The sequence below is a fragment of the Lithobates pipiens genome, unplaced genomic scaffold (assembly GCF_037356315.1).
Source record: "Lithobates pipiens isolate NorthernLeopardFrog02 unplaced genomic scaffold, aLitPip1_a1.2 Scaffold_10, whole genome shotgun sequence".
Taxonomy (NCBI): Eukaryota; Metazoa; Chordata; class Amphibia; order Anura; family Ranidae; genus Lithobates; species Lithobates pipiens.
In genome coordinates, this window is record NW_027507686.1 from 85,904,528 (window position 1) to 85,919,213 (window position 14,686).

Consider the following 14,686-nt stretch of genomic DNA (forward strand, 5'->3'; position numbering starts at 1 on the left):
TGCTGAATAACAGACATCCAGTCAACTAGTGTTCTCAGTAGGATGTCTGAAACGACTGCAACTGGATTTCTCTCAGTACAGGTTTCTTAAACTCCAAATACAGTATACAACTTTGCCCGATTTCCTTTAGATTTACCAAAACCATGTAGTGCAAGGGCCTGCCTGATTGCATACAAATTGAAACTCTAAAGCCTAGTACACACGATCGGATTGTTGGCCAACCAAGCGTCTGATTTTTGCTCAAATGGAGTGTGCCAGGAATTAATCTTGCATACTTTAACACAATAGGTTGGACTTGATGGACTTGTGTCTTTTTTTGACCTCACCTACTATGTAAAAATTGTCGCCCAAGAAACACAAACGTAGTGACGTACTACAAGGAATTTTAGCTCTTGAGCGCCACCCTTTGGGTAGCGCTTCTGCTAATTACGTGTTTGGTGAGAATTGATGCAGAGCATGCTGAATCAGTACACAAGTGTGACGGACTTATGTATTGACCATCAGAAAATCTAACAGACAGTATTTTTTGATCACCCCTGTGGTTTTTATGTTCTTCTCTATAAACAAAAAAAGATTACTGTGTAAGTGATCACTGTTCTTAATCACTAGGAAGAGACTATCACTCTCAGCTCCCGTCAGAACAGCGATCTGTCCGTTTACATTGACAGATCCCCGTTCTAGCTCTGTGGAGCGATCGCGGGTGATGGGCGCATCGGCTCCGGCGTGCGCACCTCTTATCGTTCTTAAAAGCAGCCGACGTACAACTGCGGCAATTTGCCTAGAAGAGCCAACATGCCTCAGTAGGATGGCGGCTGGTCCATAAGCGGTTAATGTGAGTTTATGCAAGGGATTAGAATACGAGTCAGGTTTTTACTGCTGCCTGTGTGGAATTCCCCTCTCTTTTTGTCCTGGTGACCATTATAGAAAGTGAAATAAGATCAAATTTCAGACTGTCCCCAGAACAGGAATAAAAAAAAAAAAATAAAAAAAAAATAATAAAAATAAAAAAAGCGAAAATCTTCCAATGGGGGCAACCAAACGGTTTCTTTCCCTTTGGAGGTATTTCTTGTTGTGGCAAAAAAAGGGAAGAGAAATCACCCCAATGGGACACACATGGCACAAAAACTGCCAGGGGTGGTAACCCTCTCTTATTCTATCCAAAACGAAAAGTTTTGGTTCCAGTTAGACATCAAAGTGTGCTTGATGATAATACAAGGCTGTCTGAAAGTTGAAGCTGAATCAGAAATTGATCTTTTAATCATCCAAAGCAAACTAGCAGCAAATCAATCAAGGAATGGCTCAAAAACTAAAGCCTGGTACAGACTACAGATTTATTTTGGGCAACCCATGGCAAACTGACAGCTCCGGTCAGGTGCCGCTGTACTAACCATGTGAGGATAGTTCAGTAACCTTCCCCGCTGAGCTGTTGTGCTCTGACAGAGGGGCAGCCCCCTGCCAGAATACTCTGATCAGCTGCTGGTTTTCCAGCATGCATGTGCGGCAGACCAACATAGACATGGGCAGAATGTTGACCGGTATTTTTTTGTACTTTGTACAGGGCTTAACAGAGGATTATGGAAGAGCCTAATCAAAGCCCCGATCTGAATCCCATTAAAATGTTGTGGGCGGATTTGAAAAGGCAGTTCATGCAAGGAAACAAACAAACAAAAAAAAAAACATCTAGTAATTGAAGGAATTTTGCATGGAGAAGTGTTCAAAAATTTAACCACATTGATATCAGAGACTGGATATGCAAAGCACTCATGAGAAGTAATTTCTGCTAAAGTGGGCAATACCAGCATCTAAGGTCAAGGGTGTACTTACTTTTTCCTACATTACACTATTGCGTGTATTCATGTTTTTGTTGAATAAATTATTGAAAAGGCAAATTTCCCTTGTTTATGTTTCATTCAAAATAATAATATATATATTCATATTCAACAATTTCCTTGGGGTGTACTTACTCTTTAGACCTGCACTTGCCTTCCTTTCACTCTGGGAAGCAAATTTACATTCTCTGTACAGTACTTCCAGGTATATAACTCACTCGCTCCCTCTCCTTCCAGCAACATATATACAAGCCACACAGCTACTAGATTTTTTATTTTTTATTTCAAAAAAGTTATATTGTTCATGCCCTGAATAGGGTGAAATGCATTAGAGAGGAGTGTAGTCATGTGAAATGTGCTATGCCTATTAAACAATAAAAAAAATATAATTTTGCCCCCAAAATGTATAGAGTTAGAAAGTATACATATGTAAAAACTATATTACAACATCAGCATCCTAACATGATTTCTTGCATTAAGGCTGATCTTAAAAGACACTCTGAAAAAAACTAAATACAAAACTATAAATTTTATGGTTACCTTATCAAAGCCTTTTTCATCAAGTCTCTGTCCTAGCACTTCACCAATACCAGCAACGCACTGAACAGACTTCTCTCCCATAGGCTCAGCCACAAAATCCCGATGCTTTTGCGACGTGGAAGACATCTTTAATGGTTTTATTTAACTAGAAGAACAGATTTTATAAACATAAGCATACACATTACAAAAAATATTAAGCAAATAAACTGAAAACTCACTTCTGAAAAGGTAAGGAGAAAGAAAAAAAAGTGGATGTCATTTTGAAACAAGCTTTAAAAGATGCCATTAGCACACGTGATTTGAGTGAATTTCTATTTTATCCAGGAGGGACCAATTGTCTCAGGGAGAGAGCTGGTTTTGTACAGATTGCACATTCTTTTGACAAGATTTTGGTCCCTCTTTTCCAGGACACGAGATCTTGCATCAAGGATGCTAGTGATTTTTTTTTGCAGACATTAGGATCAGGGTTTAGATGTGAGGGGAATGAAAAATGAGTTACCCGAGATGTTAATAACCTATATACAGCAATACCCCAACAAGACTGCCGCCTTTTAAGTTGATAAGGAGCAGTAGGAAATCTACTAGTGCACAGATTCAGCCATTTGAAAAATTGTTTGAATGAATTCTCACAACTGCTTGCATATATGGATGATTTTGAGAACAGAGACATGTACCAACCGTATTGTGCCGCATGGTTGATGATGTTTTTGGTCTCTGACAGGGCAACATCGATTTACTAAAGCTGGAGAGTGCAAAATCTGGTGCCGCACCACATAGAAGACAATCGGCTTCCAGGTTTTTATTTTTGTCAAATCTTAATTAAACAATCTGAAGTTAGAAGCTGATTGGCTACCATGCACAGCTGCACCAGATTTTTCACTCTCCAGTTTTTAGTAAATCAACCCCATTGAGATAAATATACACTATATTGTGAAAAGTATTGGGACGCCTGCCTTTACATGCACATTACCTACAATACGAAATCTAGTCTTAGCCCGTAGAGTTCAATATTGAGTTGGCCCAGCCTTTGCAGCTATAACACCTTCAACTCTTCTAGGAAGGCTGTCCACAAGGTTTAGGAGTGTCTATGGGAATGTTTGACCATTCTTCCAGAAACGCATTTGTGAGGTCAGACACTGATGTTGGAGAAGAAGGCCTGGCTCACAGTCTCAGCTCTAATTCATCCCAAAAGGTGTACTATCGGGTTGAAGTTAAGGGACTGTGCAGGCCAATCAAGTTCCTCTGACCCAAACTCGCTAACAAGGTCCCTTTTCTTGATATTCTAATCTATACTGAAAATGCATGCATCCAATCAGATTTGCATGTCAAACTGCTACGAATCAATTGCTAGCATTTGATATCCTTCACCCTCCTCATACCTTTAGATCTATCATCAGAAGCCAACTGTGCAGGCAGGGTAACTACGAGTGGCAGAAACCAGGAGCAATGTGTGTTGCGATTAGAGATGTGCAACAAATTTAGAGATCAGAGATACTGTATCTAGATAGCATTACTGCAAGTGAATTGGCTAAAGTAGAATGATCTGGCAATAACAAATAATTTCTGGATAAGAGAAAGCAAAACACCTCATTCTCAATGCAGTTTCATGCTTACAGTGATGAGCCATTTAGAATTATTGTGAGACATGGGCACATCTTCACTAGAGAGTATACAGGCATAAATTCATTTCAGCCTGTTCCATTATAAGCTTTTCACAAAAACCAAACCCTTCAAAATATGCTTATTAAAGCAGATTTTAAAAATAAAGTGTAATGAACAATTTTGGGATCTAGAAGATGTGGATCTTTTTTATGTCACAGTGCAGCCTAATGAGAAAGGGTGAATTATTTATACATGCAGTAAGTGTGGGACATTATACTTGACAGTCCTCGTATGATATTTATGTGCTGATGCGCTTGAGTAATTTATTTTACATGAAAGAAAGAACACAACAAATGAAGGATCGCTTAGCCCAACACAGGTGTTCTATGCACAACAAGCAGCCTGGATTTTCAAAGCAGGACCATAAAGGAAACATTTAAAGTACATGATTCAAAAAATGAATGGGTGCTCTGCCCATGCAAATTGTACAAAATTCAGAGGCGTGAACCTAGTGTTAAAACATACCGAGGTTTGGCCATTCTGTGGATTTAACCGAAAACAACGTTTGATGCACTCTAATAATGGGTTCATTTTGTAAGGGGATAATGTGTGAAAGTTGTATACACAGGTTGCTGGGATACAGTTGAAGAATTTCTGGTTGAGTAGGTTTATTATGACGTATTGCACTTTTCCCTTTCACATTTCAGCGTGAAAAACAATATAGTTGCTCAAAACAGCCACTGCACAGTTAAGATAATGTGTACTCACCGTAAAATCCTTTTCTCCTGAAGTTCATTGACGGACACCTTAGGGTTATCACGCCACCTTCAGGAGAGGACTAGGCAGAACATGTAACATTTAAAAACAGCAAGACTGCACAGCACCACCCAGGGGGAGGTCCCTCTGGCTATAACCCCTCACCCTGCAGCTCAGTTTTCTGCCTAGTGTAGAAGGACCTGGCTCTCTGAGGGGACCATTGGTCCTGGGATTTTTTCATTTATTTATTTTTTCTATAATTTTTTTGTGATCTACCATCAACAGCCGGCTGGGTGACAGGCTGGATAATATAGATCCTTGTAGTCTCCCCAGCCTGGCCATGGAAGCTGAGCAGACCCTAGCTATGCGCCGGGTCAGCCACGACATGCCCCTTCTGCTCCAGGGCACACATATAACCGGACTACTGCTGTCCATGTCAGTGTGCCGTGGCCAGCAGGCACCCTGTACTGCTCAGGTGATGAGTCTGTGGTGGAATGCGTCCAGCAATCCCAACAGGAAGGGTAAGTACTGCTCTCCCTGCCTCAGCAGGATTGAGCAGCTGGGTATTCCCTGGGAGGTCGACTAGAGCAGGGGTCATCAACCCCCGGTCCGTGGCCCACTACCGGGCCGTAGCGTCTTTGCAGCCGGGCCGCGGCAGGCTGTAAGGCACCGGTGGATCAAAGAGGAAAGTGGGCAGGCGAATAAGAGAAGTGGGCTGGCAAGCAGAGATGACATCTCTCTCCGACCGCCTAGCATCCACGCTCTTCCGCCCTCACAATGTGCGGAATGTCGGTGGTGCGGCAGGGAGCAGAGAGATGACATCATCTCTCCCTGCCCGCCTAGCATCACCGCTCTTCCGCCCTCACATCATACAGAATGTTGGAGGTGCGACGGGGAGCAGAGAGATTACATCATCTCTCATTGCCCGCCCTGCATCTCTGCTCTCCTGCCCTCATTTAAGAAAGACCACTGAACCAGTGTCGCCAATGCAGTGACAATCCTCATCTGGTGGCACTGGCGGGTGATGTGGCAAGTGGCATTCCTCAACTGGTGGAAGGCAGCGTGACAAGTGGCATTTCTCATCTGGTGGCAGGCGACATGGAAAGTGACACACTCAGGGCTCCCACTGATTCTGCATTATGGTGAGTTGAACTATTTCATTTATATTACAATGTAATATAAGAAAAAATGCACTTCAATCATTCTGACACCATACCAACCATGGTGCCATGATGATTGAAGTACCAACAGCCGAACACCAGCTATTGCCCGATAAATTGCCGGAAAAATTCGCTTACCCCCACACGTGTGCGTACATCACCCCCAGTCCCTCGCCGGGCCTTGGCACAATTTTCTTCCACGCAGCCGGTCCCCGTGCCAAAAAGGTTGGGGACCACTGGACTAGAGGGTCTCTAAGGCCCCTTTCACAGTACCGATTGGTTCAGGTCCACCTGTCAGTTTTTCTGGCAGCCCTGAACGAATGCTCCATAGAGGTCTATGGAACGTCGGATGTCAGCGGTGACATGTCCGTTGACATCCGACTCAAAAACGTGTGATGGAGGAAAAAGCTATTTTTTCATCCATCATCGGATCGGGTGACAACGGACGCTGCGGTCCGTCGTCATCCGATCTCCCATAGGGGAGAGCGGCGCTGTGACAGGTCCATCCCTGCGCAGTGTACGAAGACAGACCTGTCATCTTCCGCTCCGGCACGGAGCAAGCAGATATCCACGGGGCGGATCAGCACCGATCAAGGCCGAGGCAGAGGAGCGCTCCGCGGATTGTGGGGTGTGCCGATCCTAACAGGTTGACCTGTTCAGATCACGGATCGGCGACGATCCGTTGCGCCCCTAACTCAGGGCTCGACAAAACCCTGGCGCATTTGCGACTAGAATTAGCGACCTGGCGCCTGTGGCAGCACAGCTGGGGGTATCCTGTCTCCGTGGACCCCCCCGGCGTGATCGCGTCGGGCCGTTCCGCCGGCAGCCGGTAATTGAGGCCGCGGCTTTGAGGCCTTCTGCGGTCCTATGATTCCTTCTGGAATCTGGCGCGCTCTTGTGGTGGCCGTTGGTATGACAACCAGCAATGCTAATGGAGCATTGCCTGTTTTTTTATTGCCTGCCTATCTCCTTCCATTTATTTAGAACCCCTAAACATTATAATATATATTTTATTCTAACACCCTAGAGCAGGGGTTGACAAATTTGCTTGGAATCTAGGAGCCAGCTAAAAAAGTTAGGAGCCGGGTCCGTGACGGCGATCTGGACCTGTCCCTGGCCTGACATGGAGACAAGTGAGGGGAAGATAGCCCCAAGCCCCTCACCTGTCTCCAAGTCATTGCCCCCCATAGCTCTTAGAGGGACATTTTATTTATTTTTTTCAAATGACAATTTTTTTTTTAAATTGCATTTTAGTGTAAATTGAGATGTGAGGTCTCTCTGACCCCCCCGGATCTCATATACAAGAGGACCTGTCATGCTTTTTTCTATTACAAGGGATTTTTACATTCCTTGTAATAGGAACAAAAGTGACACATTTTTTTTTTTTTTTTAAAGAACAGTGAAAAAAATAAAAATAAAAGTTAAAATAAAAAAAAATAGAGACCTCCTCTGTAACTTAAAAAGTGCAACCTGTAGAATTTTTTAAATGTCGCCTATGGAGATTTTAAAGGGTAAAAGTTTGTCGCCATTCGATGAGCGGGCGCAATTTTGAAGCATGACATGTTTGGTATCGATTTACTCTACGCAACATTATCTTTCACAATATTAAAAAAAATTGGGCTAACTTTACTGTTGTCTTATTTTTTTTTTTTTTTATTAAATACATTTTCCCCAAAAAAGTGCGCTTGTAAGTCCGCTGTGCAAATACGGTGTGACAGACAGTATTGCAACGACCACCATTTTATTCTCTAGGGTGTTAGAATAAAATATATATATAATTTTTAGGGGTTCTGAGTAAAGGGAAGGAAGATAGGCTGGCAGGCAGGGAAAAATTAGCATTGCATCCATTAGCATTGCTGGTTGTAATTCCAACGGCCACCACAAGAGGGCGCCAGATTACAGAAGGAACCATAGGATCGTAGAAGGCCTCAAAGCCGGGGGCTAAATTACCGGCCGGCTGCGGCGCGACGCGATCGCGCCGGGGGGGGGGGGGCCGCGGAGACAGCATACCCCCAGCTGTGCTGCCCCAGGCGCCAGGTCTGGAATTCTAGTCGCAAATGCGACCGGGCGCCCGGGTTTTGTCGAGCCCTGCCCTAGAGAATAAAATGGTGGTCGTTGCAATACAGTCTGTCACATCGCATTTGCGTAGCGGACTTACAAGAGCACTTTTTTGGGGAAAAATAATTTAATAAAAAAATAAGACAACAGTAAAGTTAGCCCAATTTTTTTTTATATTGTGAAAGATAATGTTGCGCCGAGTAAATTGTTACCCAACATGTCACGCTTCAAAACTGCGCCCGCTCATGGAATGGCGACAAACTTTTACCCTTTAAAATCTCCATAGGCGACGTTTAAAAAAAAAAATTCTACAGGTTGCATGTTTTGAGTTACAGAGGAGGTCTAGGGCTAGAATTATTGCTCTCGCTCTACCGATCACGGCGATACCTCACATGTGTGGTTTGAACACCACTTTCATATGTGGGCGGGACAGGGCGCGTTTAAAATTATTTTTATTTTCTTACTTTAACTTTTATTTTTTTCACTGTTCTTTTTTAAAAAAATTGTGTCACTTTTATTCCTACTACAAGGAATGTAAAAATCCCTTGCAATAGAAAAAAGCATGACATGCCCTCTTATATATGAGATCTGGGGTCAGAGAGACCTCAGATCTCATATTTACACTAAAATGCAATTAAAAAATAAATAAATTGTCATTTGAAAAAATAAATAAATAAATAAATAAATAAAATGTCCCTCTAAGAGCTATGGGCAATGACTTGGAGACAGGTGGGGGTGGGGCTGCGCTATCTTCCCCTCACTCGTCTCCATGTCAGGCCAGGGACAGGTCCAGATCGCCGTTACCGACCTGGCTCCTAACTTTTTTAGCTGGCTCCTAGATTCCAAGCAAATTTGTCAAGCCCTGCCCTAACTACTACTCTTCAAACCGCCTCATTGAATTCAGGCCCATAGGTGGATATACGTGGCATGTAAAAATATAAGTACTCCAATAGCGTAAAAACTTAAGATTTATTAAAAAAGTAAAACAAAGCATCACACTTACAAATGTAATAATGAAGAATGTTTAACCACTTCCTGCCCACCAGATAGTAAAAAAAAAAAAAAAAACAGGGGGTAGGATGCGCACTTGTTCTGGGACGACATCTCGATGGCGCCCCAGAATAGCCAATCTTGCGCGCAGCGATCCTGCCGTGTTCCTAGGGCATGGTGTGACCCGATCTCAGTAAAGAGCCAATGGCTCTTTGTCCAACCACAGCCAGTCACATGTAAACAAGGAAGTGCTGTTTATCGGCTCACCTCACAGTGCCAGAGTGTGAGGAGAGGAGAGCCAATCAGTGGCATCTCCTCACAGGGGAGACCTGTACAGGTAATCAGGGCACTGATCATCAGTACAGCCCCAGCAGTGCCAGCAATCAGTGCTGCCCATCAATGCCACCTATCAGTGCCAACTGGTGCCATCTCTCAGTGTGGCATTAGTGCCTCTTCATCAGTGCCGCCTTAACGCACATAAGTGAAAGGAGAAAAATTACTGACAGAAGCCAATGAAAAACGTTTTATAAAAAATAAAAAACCCAGCAGTAAATAAGGGGTTGTAAAGGTTTGTGTTTTTTCAACTTAATGCATCCTATGCATTAAGGTGAAAAAACACCTGTCAGTGACCAGCCCCCCCCCCCCCCCCGTTTTACTTACCTGACCCCTCGAACTTGTCCCACGGGGACAGGCCATCTCTCTGCTAGGGGGTTCTCGGCTATTAATTGGATAGATTGAAAGCAGCACAGCCATTGGCTCCTGCCGCAGTCAATCAAATCCAATGACGTGGCCTATTGACGCCGAATGCTGGACTCGGGAGCGCGCCTGCAAGGTGACCCCCCCCGGGAGAGCACTTCCACCAGGGGGTTATCTGATGCGGGAAGGAGCCAAGAGCTGCTGAGGGACCCAGAAGAGCAGGTTTGGGGCCACTCTGTGCAAAACGAGCTGCACAGTGGAGGCAAGTATGATATATATATTTTTTTTTAATAACAAAGTGGTCCTTTAGCTTCACTTTAACCACTTGCCGACCAGCCAGAATGGCTCGGCTAAGCGAAACGATGTTATGAAACGTCATTTCGCCCTGCGGCCAGTGGGCCCCCTGCTTGCCCACAGAGCTGATCTGAGTGCCCGGCAGTCGCGATCACTCGGGGCACAGAGAACCAGCATCTTTGTGTAAACACAGTTTCCAGTTCGCTGAGGGATAAGTGACAGATCATCAATTCACACAGAGTATGAACAGCGATCTCTTTCCCTACACAGCTAGAACACACTCTAGGGAACACATTAACCCCTTGATTGCCCCACTAGTGTTAACCCCTTCCCTTGCCTGTAATATTTTTGCAGTAATCAATGCATTTTTATAGCACTGATCGCTGTAAAAATGCCAGTGGTCCCAAAAATGTGTCAAAATTGTCCGATGTGTCTGCCATAATGTCATAGTCCTGATAAAAATCGCCACGCCATTGCTAGTAAAAATACATAAAAATGCCATAAAACTATCCCCCATTTTGTAGACACTATAAATTTTGCGCAAACCAATCTTACACTTATTGTGATTTTTTTTTTTTTACTAAAAACATGTAGAATACATATCAGCTTAAACTAAGGAAAAAAAGTGTTTTTTTTTCTATATTTTTGGGGATATTTATTATAGCAAAAAGTAAAAAATATTGCATTTTTTTCTCTCAAAATTGTAATTTTTTTGTTTATAGTGCAAAAAATAAAAACCGCTGAGGTGATCAAATACCACCAAAAGAAAGCTCCATTTGTGGGGGGGACGTCAATTTCATTTGGGTGCAACACCGTGCAATTGTCAGTTAAAGCAACGCAGTGCCAAATCGCAAAAACTGGTCAGGAAGGGGGTAAAATCTTCCAGGGCTGAAGCAGTTAAAAAACACCAAAAGAAAACTATTTGTATGAAAAAAAAAAAGATTAAAATTTCATATAGGTACAGTACTGCTTAATTTGTGATTCAAAGTGTGAGAGCAATGAAAGCTGAAAATTGGCCTTGGCACTAAGACCCCTTTCACACCAGGGCGTTTTGCAGGCGCTATAGCGTTAGAAATAGCGCCTGCAATCCGCCCTAAAGAAGCTGCACCATTGTATGTAGTGTGAAAGCCCGAGGGCTTTCACACTAAAGCGGTGCGCTGGCAGGACATCAGAAAAAAGTCCTGCCAGCAGCTTCTTTGGAGCGGTGAAGGAGCGGTGTGTTTACCGCTCCTCCACCGATGCTCCTCATTGAAATCAATGGGGCAGCGCTGTAATACCGCCGGCAAAACGCCGCTTCAACCCTTTCGTGCCCGCTAGCGGGGGGTAAAAGTGCCCCGCTAGCGGGCGAATTGTGCCGCAAATCCGGCAGTAAAACGCTGCTAAAAATAGCTGCGTTTTACCGCCGATGCAATGGGCGGTGTGGTGTGAAAGGGGTCCAAGTGGTTACAACCACTTTGTATATATACACACATCCTCATCAGGAAGTGGTGATATCTGGATCATGGCTGCAGCGCCCCCCTCCCCCCAATGTGCCACGGTTTCCAGGCCCTACTATCATCCCACCAGGTAGCCCAGGGCCGCTGTGGGTGGTCCAGCTAGCATAGAGATGAAGGAGTAGGGATGAGCTCAGGCGTATTTGCATGGAACACATGCAGAGCCTGCCAGGAAGTCGGCGCAGCGCTAATCACAGGCAGTGAGACATTGCCCTGATGAGTGGCTGCAGAGATTGGGCAATGCCTCACTGCTAGTGATTAGCGCAGTACTGACTTCCTGGCAGGCTCTGCACGTGTTCCATGCGAACACGCCTGAGCTCATCCCTATGAAGGAGTAACGTCTGTTCCCCAATCATCCCTATGGTGCATGAAACCAGAAGCAACAAGCGATCAACAACCAATCACGTCTGGTTTGGCAGTTTGTTTACCAGCCGTTACCAGCTAGTAGAGCAGCCGATCAAATAGATCTCTGTTCATGCGATCACAAGTAGAACTAAAGGCAAAACTTTCTTCTATTTCGAATAGAGTAAGGGAGGGTTATAACCAGTCAGTTATTTTTGCAATCTGTGTGCTGTTGGGGAGATTGCTCTTCACTTTCTGTCCCATAGGTGAAACAAGAGGAAGTCCCTGCAAATTAAAGGCACCCCCAGAATTAGTGTCCCCATTGGAAGATTTCCCCTCTATTACTGTTCTGGGGACAACCCAATATGTGGCATTTTCTTTCAGTAATAACAGTAAACACGACAAGTAGGGTGAATCTCCCCAACGGGACACACAATATATATGTTCTAATTTGTCCAAAACAAAATTGCCTTTAGTTATCCCTAGGCCAGAGATGTAGACAACCCCGCCTTCCTTATAAGTATCGGTCTGTGCTCTGTGCACGTTGTCTGTATAGTGTGCTGCCCTCCAGTGGTCGCTCCGTCTAAACGTCTTTCCACTCAATATACAGACAGAGGCTGCTGTATTACAGAGCATATTACAGAGCAGTGCTGCACTCTGCCGCTAAAGAAACCGCTCACGAGGGCCTGCAACACTTCAAAGTCCCGAACCGGTTATGTCTTACACCGAGGCGCCTATATATCACCACTCACTGTACAAACACAGAATCCTCATAATAACTACACAACATTAACCCACCTTTAAGGCTGATGTAGCTCCCTTCCCGCCAAGCCTCTCCACGACAAGAACATCTACTTCCGGGACCTAACACGCGGAAACCCGATGCACTTCCTGTAGGAAGAGAATGCGGAAGACTGTACCCACGTGAGCAGCGTTCTGCGGGCAGCCATGTTCATCTATCCTGTCATTACAATCAAGTGTGAAGTCACCGGAAGACTCCAATCCCCCAGTCTTTTCAACGGGCGGCCATCTTTAGACTCCAGAGACCAAGCCAGAGGTGGACGGTACTGTAGACTAGCCTGAGCGTTGAAGGTAATTGTCCGTTCAGAGCATGTTTGTCCCTTTCATTGGCATGTGAAATAGAATAATAGACAGTAGTTTCCATTTCTTTTTAATTCATTAACACGGCTTATTGCGTGCACACACATGTATTAAAGGTTGTTTTTTAGTAAACGTTATAACCCACATAAGAATAACTTACAGTAAACATGTTATCATAAGTACAGGGACAACCATAACTTTTTTGGGAATGCTGGTTTTCTGGCTGTTGTACTTACCTGAATGAACAATATACTGATGTGGAGGGTCAGAGGGTTTATTCACCCCAGCCTGTATGCTGAAAACCCATGTGCGTTGTGTAGTGATGGTAGGATGTAGTGTTACAATTCATCACACTCTTCAATTTTTTTATTTTTATTTTTTTACTCCATTGCTGTATCATAGCAATGGTTCATTTAAAGGAGAAGTACTGCCAAAGCTCGTTTGGCTGTACTCCTATGGATCACGGGAGGGCAGTTTTGCACTCCTGTGACCCATTTTCAGCAGAGAGCGGGCTGAAGTCTGCACTCTGCTGACATCACAGAAGTCGGTCCAGGCACCGTGTCATCCCGACCACAGATCTGCCAGATCCCTGGACCGACACCCGACTTGGACTCTCAGAGAGCCTGAGCCAGACGCCTCCTCCACAGCTTCGCGCTAGGGTTGCCACCTGTACGGGATTAACCCAGGCAGTTTGGGTTTCAGGCTGCCTGAAACCCAGACACATTATTCAGACTGGACTATCGCTTCCCAGCAGGATTGCTCACTGCAGTTGTCTAAGCTGAGAGTGTCAATCACAGATAGGGATGAGCCGAACACCCCCCGGTTCGGTTCGCACCAGAACTTGCGAACGACCCCCGCGTTCGGTACGAACGTTAGAACCCCATTGAAGTCTATGGGACTCGAACGTTCGAATTGGAAAGTGCTAATTTTAACGGCTAATATGCAAGATAGTGTCCTAAAAAGGGTTTGGCGACCTGCCTCCTGCCTCAGGGGACATGGGTCACTGCAAAAAAAAGTTTTAAAAACTACCGTTTTGGTGGGAGCACTGATTTTAATGACGATTAAAGTGAAAAAAAAAAAGTGAAATATTCCTTTAAATATGGTGCCTGGTGGGTGTCTGTAGTATGCCTGTGAAGTGCCACGTGTTTCCCGTGTTTAGAACAGTCCCTGCACAAAATGACATTAAGCGGAAATAACACCATTTAAAACTGCTTGCGGTTTTAATGTTATATCTGGTTCCTGCAATATGGTTGAAAATCATTCAGAAAAATGGCATGGGTAGCCCTCCCTGCCCATTACCAGCCTATTTGGGTCTTGTACGCATATTAAGGGGAACCCTGTACCCATATTAAAAAAAGGAAATGCGTGTGGCCCCCAGGCCCTATATACTCAGAACAGCAGTATACAGGCGGTGCAAACAAGACTGGGACTGTGTAGGTTTGTTGTGTTAAGTTGAATCTGTTTGTAATTTTCAACTGGTACATTTTTAAAGTGTAGCTCCAGTCAAAAAAAATATTTTTAAGCTTTTTGGAAAACATAGGGAAGGGTTATCACCCCTGTATAATTTGTTTTGTCGTCCATCTTTTTTCATCTCACTTGCTGTTGTCTCCTTCCGTTTGCAAGTAGGAGATGTTTGTAAATTGGATGTTTGAAAGTAGGGGCCTGCCCTATATGCTCTGCAGAAATGGCGGAACAAGGTGTTGGTTTTGCAACAACATTGTAAGCCCTCAAAGTGACTCTTGGTGGGCGCTGGAGCGCCCTGCTGTGAACGATTATATCAAGAATTGTAATTACATGCCATTGTTGAACAGTGGTAGAAAAATTG

At 44.3% G+C, this 14,686-nt stretch overlaps 2 protein-coding genes across 2 annotated transcripts in view; one reads left to right on the plus strand and one right to left on the minus strand.

Moving 5' to 3' along the window:
- The window catches only part of BANF1 (barrier to autointegration nuclear assembly factor 1), a 31,015-nt gene extending 18,335 nt beyond the window's left edge, over positions 1–12,680 (minus strand). The window contains exons 1-2 of the mRNA XM_077456629.1: positions 12,559–12,680; positions 2,370–2,514 (exon numbers count right to left, since the gene is read on the minus strand). Of these exons, the coding sequence (XP_077312755.1) occupies positions 2,370–2,495 (126 nt within the window). The 5' untranslated portion in view covers positions 2,496–2,514; positions 12,559–12,680. The remainder of the gene's footprint in view (positions 1–2,369; positions 2,515–12,558) is intronic.
- Positions 12,681–12,697: 17 nt separating this feature from the next.
- The window catches only part of EIF1AD (eukaryotic translation initiation factor 1A domain containing), a 59,777-nt gene continuing 57,788 nt past the window's right edge, over positions 12,698–14,686 (plus strand). Inside the window, exon 1 of the mRNA XM_077456616.1 lies at positions 12,698–12,852. The gene's annotated coding sequence lies outside the window, so the exon portion shown is untranslated. The remainder of the gene's footprint in view (positions 12,853–14,686) is intronic.